This window comes from Lolium rigidum, chromosome 7 (assembly GCF_022539505.1).
Source record: "Lolium rigidum isolate FL_2022 chromosome 7, APGP_CSIRO_Lrig_0.1, whole genome shotgun sequence".
In the NCBI taxonomy this organism is placed as follows: Eukaryota; Viridiplantae; Streptophyta; class Magnoliopsida; order Poales; family Poaceae; genus Lolium; species Lolium rigidum.
In genome coordinates, this window is record NC_061514.1 from 340,955,921 (window position 1) to 340,961,291 (window position 5,371).

The 5,371-nt window shown below is 47.4% G+C and overlaps 1 protein-coding gene across 1 annotated transcript; it reads left to right on the forward strand.

The window, feature by feature from the left end:
- The first annotated feature begins 691 nt into the window (after positions 1-691).
- LOC124677899 (cytochrome P450 709B2-like) lies at positions 692-2,785 on the forward strand. Its single transcript, XM_047213843.1, has 4 exons — positions 692-971; positions 1,072-1,295; positions 1,443-1,687; positions 1,821-2,785. Exons 1-4 carry the CDS (start codon positions 692-694, stop codon positions 2,620-2,622), a joined length of 1,551 nt encoding a protein of 516 aa, XP_047069799.1. The 3' UTR covers positions 2,623-2,785.
- The last annotated feature ends 2,586 nt before the right edge of the window (positions 2,786-5,371 follow it).

Here is a 5,371-nt window from a genome sequence, read left to right on the forward strand (position 1 = left end):
GAGAGAGATCCGCCGCCGCCGGCACCACCCGGACTTTGCCCGGTGGCTAACGCCGGCGGCGGCGCTCATTTAGTCTATATCCTAGGCTTTGTTCCCTATTAATCTACACTCTAATTTTTAATCAACAAAAACACAGAAATGAAAGAGTTTTACTCTCTCTCTCTCTCTATTAGATGTCATTATTATCAATGTAGATTGGATTAGTTGAACTAGTAATAATAAATACAATGCCAGTTTATTTAATTTTTCTAGAATGTAGATTAAATTAGGATGAAAAAAGTATAGGAGTAGCAGTACACGGTTTGAACTCCGCAGCAGTGCCCCCTACTCCAGCGGCTACCAGCAAAAGCAAAAAGTGTCTGCACATGGTCGCTTGGCTGCTTTGCAAGCTTCTCTAGAAGCGCTCGTGCGTCGATGTCGACCTCCAGTCCCACGTTCCCAGGAGCAGCAGATGCGCGTCGTGCCTGAATTGTGCTCGCGCGCGTCCATCACAGCTGATGTCACGCGTGGCCAGCAACACGACCACCAATGGTCAAAGCGCAGCCACAAACCCGTATAAATATCACCCTCATCGTCCCGACTCTCACAGCAATCACATACATTTCCTAGTCTCGGGTCACAAGCAGATCAATCCTGCTATACATGCATACAGGTCACTGACCTGAACAACGAACAACGAACAATCCCAACCATGACCGTGGGTCTCCTCTCGATGGCCGCCGTGGCCGTGGCGGCGGTGCTGGCCTCGTGGGCGTTCAACGCGCTGGTGTACCTCGTCTGGAGGCCGCGCGCCATCACCAGGCAGCTCCGCGCGCAGGGCATCGGCGGGCCGGGCTACAGGTTCTTCGCCGGCAACCTCGCCGAGATCAAGAAGCTCCGCGCCAAGACCGCCGGTACCGCCCTGGACGTCGGCTCCCACGACTTCGTCCCCATGGTGCAGCCGCACTTCCGAAAGTGGATCGCCATCCACGGTACGAACTTACTGAACCTCTAATTCTACCTTCGGAAATTCGGCGCCGTCTATCATGTTCCTGTCCGGCCTCACGACGTTGTGGGTACCATGATCTCCAGGACGCACGTTCCTGTACTGGTTCGGGGCGAGGCCGACGCTGTGCATCACCGACGTGAACGTGGTGAAGCAGGTGCTCTTCGACCGCAACGGGCTCTACCCCAAGAACTTCGGCAACCCGCACATCGCACGTCTTCTCGGCAAGGGCCTCGTGCTCACCGACGGCGATGACTGGAAGCGCCACCAAAAGGTCGTCCACCCCGCATTCAACATGGACAAGCTCAAGGTATGTACTACCTGACGCGTGTCTACTAGCTCCAGCAGCACGCCAACGTGTTTGTTTTGCATTTCTTAACTACACAGTTATACAGGCGAGCGTGTCGCTTTCGCGCGCTGATGTTTTGTGCCTTGACAACTGTGATTGGCGACACAGATGATGACGGTGACCATGTCCGACTGCGCCGGGTCGATGATGTCGGAGTGGAAGGCGAAGCTAGACAAGGGCGCCGACGTGGAGATTGAGCTGAGCAGCCAGTTTGAGGAGCTAACCGCGGATGTCATCTCACACACGGCGTTCGGGAGCAGCTACACTGAGGGGAAGAAGGTCTTCCTAGCCCAGAGGGAGCTTCAGTTTCTTGCCTTCTCAACTGTATACAACGTCCAAATCCCAGGGTTCAGGTAAACTACAACTACTACCTTTTATCCTTTTTCAGTTCAAGTGGACACCACGTCAAAGAAAAAAAAGTTCAAATGGCCACACAATACACAAACAGTTTCACGTTGCAGAAAATTAACCGGGTACATTATTCAGGTACCTTCCAACCAAAAAGAACCTTCAGATATCGAAGCTCGACAAGGAGGTGAGGACAATGCTCATGAACATCATCAAGAGCCGGCTGGCCGCCAAAGACACCATGGGCTACGGAAACGACCTGCTCGGGCTTATGTTGGAGGCGTGTGCGCCGGAGCACGGGGAGAACCCGCTTCTAAGCATGGACGAGATCATCGACGAGTGCAAGACCTTCTTCTTCGCTGGGCATGACACCAGCTCGCACCTCCTCACGTGGACCATGTTCCTGCTGAGCACGCACCAAGAGTGGCAGGAGAAGCTCAGGGAGGAGGTGCTGACGGAGTGCGGCAACGACGTCCCGACCGGCGACATGCTCAACAAACTGAAGCTCGTCAACATGTTCCTGCTGGAGACTCTCAGGCTATACGCCCCTGTATCGGCCATTCAGAGGAGGGCGGGTTCGGATCTGGAGGTTGGTGGCATCAGAGTGCCCGAGGGCACGGCCCTGGCAATCCCCATCGCGACGATACATCGTGATAAGGAGGTCTGGGGCGAGGACGCCGATGAGTTCAAGCCCTTGAGGTTCGAGAAAGGTGTCACCATGGCTGCAAAGCACCCCAAAGCATTGTTGTCTTTCTCTAGTGGGCCGAGGTCGTGCATCGGGCAGAACTTTGCGATGATCGAAGCCAAGGCCGTGATTGCCGTTATTCTTCAGAAGTTCTCCTTCTCCCTGTCCCCTAAGTACGTCCATGCTCCCATGGACGTGATCACGCTGCGGCCCAAGTTTGGGCTTCCCATGATCCTAAAGAGCCTGGAGGTGTAGAGATATGCATATAGTGTTCTAGTGTTGAGTAACACTATGTCTTAATTCTCTAGGGCTTAACTTATAGTGTACACCACATATTTGTGTTAATTTGCTATAGCGCAAAATGTATGTATTTGCTTGTAACTAAAATAATAATAATGTGTAGCAGCCCGCATGATGCCTGCTGACTCACTTTGGAAATAAAAATAAGATTCTGAAATGTCATGGCACTAGATTTCTGAATCCTGACCTCACCTGGTTAGACTATTTTTTAATCAAGAAAAGAAAACTTACCATTTTCATTAATAGAGAAGGAGTTTGTTAGAACCAATTACTTTGGACAAGCTCTAGGATTTTAATACTAGCAAAAAAAGCGTATTTTCATGCTATTACCTTACTCAAAAAGGATGCCCCGGCTAAGCTCCACGCTCTTGCATCATCTTTCATTTTTGCGATGACCGTACTTGTGGTAGTGGTGTCGGAAGACTCTAGCATTGCATTCTTTCCAAATTTCCCAAAAAACTAGCATGATGAGCGAGGCCATAGCTTTCCTTTCCTTTCCCGTGTCAAGAGCAACTTTTGTCCACCAATCGTCAATGGATGGTTTAGTGGCCCATAGAGTCGGATATATGTTATGAATGCCACGCCACGAAAGAATTTCCTTGAATTTTAGCCTACATTTTAGCTCCAAAATTTGTTCTGAAATATTCTACATTCTATCTTTTAGTCAATAACAACCAAGAAAAAAAATAGCGCGCTACAATAAAATAGCGTCGGCCAAGAAATATGCTATTAGCGTGCGCGCTATAGCATGCTATAGCGCCGGAATGATGTAGCGTGGGCTGTCTAGAAACGCTATAGCATGCTATTAACGCTGAAATAGCGCGCTATTTTTTCCATGATAACAACACACACTGAAAACGAAGTGATTTTTTCCTCCCTTTATTGAATATTGTTATTTTTAATATAAATTTGATTGGTTATTCACATATCTAAATAGTACTAATAAATACAATAAAAGTTTATCTCATTTTCTCTAGAATGTAGACTAGATCAAAATCGAGTGACACACTCATGCAGGAGTAAGTCCTGAACAATAAAATCAGATTCCGTGCAATTAAGTCATGACATCAGCATCTTGTCGCGACATTGCATCGCATACTACTCCGGATGAAATGCAAGAATATTGAAATAGTTTTGAGTTGCAGCGGAATGACCAAGGGATGAACTCCACTATGGAGAGATTCAGTTCAGAAAATCCTATAGGAACACATGGAGCGATTGAATATATGTCTAAACCAAGAAAAGTAATAGTACTTGTTAGTTAGAGATTTCACACGAGAAACATTAATAATAAATAAATAACTCAGAAACTGATGCTGCATTGTTCTTTCAAGTTTCTACCTTGATATTCCCTACGAGGTGGATCATTTTCTTCTTGTTAGGGTATTTTCAACGGGGCGACGTATTTCGGACGTCTAAATTGTCCGTGTGCGTCCGTTTGTGTCACCCCGCGGACGCGAAAATGATTATTTTTGTCCGCGTGTCTGTTTACGTCTGGGGGTGCCTCCAACGATCCAATGCATTTGCGTGTCGGTATTAATTGGGATGTTTCAAAATAATAAAATAAACAGTTTCAACGAAGTCACAGTTATTACATTCAAATTTTTAAAATTCTACATGAAAATAAGACGGTATTCCTCTAGGCAATGTCTTCATGGCCAGCCAATGCCCACTGATGCTCAATCAGATCCGTCTGCAGGCGTTTGCATATGGCCTCGTCAGTGACTTCTACATTCATATGCATATAGTACTTCCAAGATAATATCCCAAGGATTGGCGCAACCAGCTCACCTTGGAAATCTCAGTGGTGCTCATTGCGGCCATCAGGATGCTCGTTCTCAACGATCATGTTGTGCATGACCACGCAACATGTCATCACCTCATGCATTGTCTTGAGCGATCATGTTCTTGCCGGGTGATGGACAATTTCCCACTGAGCTTGGAGCACACCAAATCCTTGCTCCACATCTTTCCTGCAAACCTCTTGCATCTTGGCAAACCTCCTCGTCTTCTCCGAGTTTGGATTACGGACAGTCTTCACCAGTGTGGCACAGTCAGGGTGGATGCCATCAGCAAGATAATATGGCTTGTCATATGCATTCTCATTGACCTTGTAGCTCACCCGGTGAGCTTTGCCTTGCATAAACCTGTTGAAAACCGGTGATCGGTGCAACACATTGATGTCGTTGTTGGAACGAGCCATACCAAAGAATGAATGCCAAATCCATAAATCTTGAGATATGACAGCTTCAAGAATGACAGTTTGTCCCTTCGTATGTCCGTTGTACTGACCCTGCCATCCAAATGGACAGTTCTTCCACTCCCAGTGCATAAAATCTATGCTGCCAATCATTTCTAGGAACCCTCTAGACTCGTTGACAGACAACATCCGCCTTGTATCCTCAACAGTTGGCTCCCTACGGTAATATTATCCAAACACGTCAATTACGGATCGGCAAAACTTGTACATGGACTCAAGGCATGTGCTCTCACCCATTCGAAGATACTCATCGAATATATTAGCAGTCATTTCATATGATAGCATACGAATAGCTGCAGAGCATTTTTGGTATTGAATCCTAGCGCACCAATTGCATCGGGCCTGCATTGGAAGTAGGGGGTCGTAGTCTCTGACGCCGCGTAGAATAACCATGAACATGTCCCTTGACATCATGTACCGATGTCGGAACAGTTTTTCCGGTAA

What these genes read in the sequence shown, in the direction of transcription:
- LOC124677899 (XM_047213843.1), top strand. Translation starts at nt 692, where the DNA reads ATGACCGTGGGTCTCCTCTCGATGGCCGCCGTGGCCGTGGCGGCGGTG. An exon ending in AAAGTGGATCGCCATCCACG is followed by an intron (nt 972 to 1,071) that starts GTACGAACTTAC and finishes CATGATCTCCAG; the next exon opens with GACGCACGTTCCTGTACTGG. An exon ending in GTCCAAATCCCAGGGTTCAG is followed by an intron (nt 1,688 to 1,820) that starts GTAAACTACAAC and finishes TACATTATTCAG; the next exon opens with GTACCTTCCAACCAAAAAGA.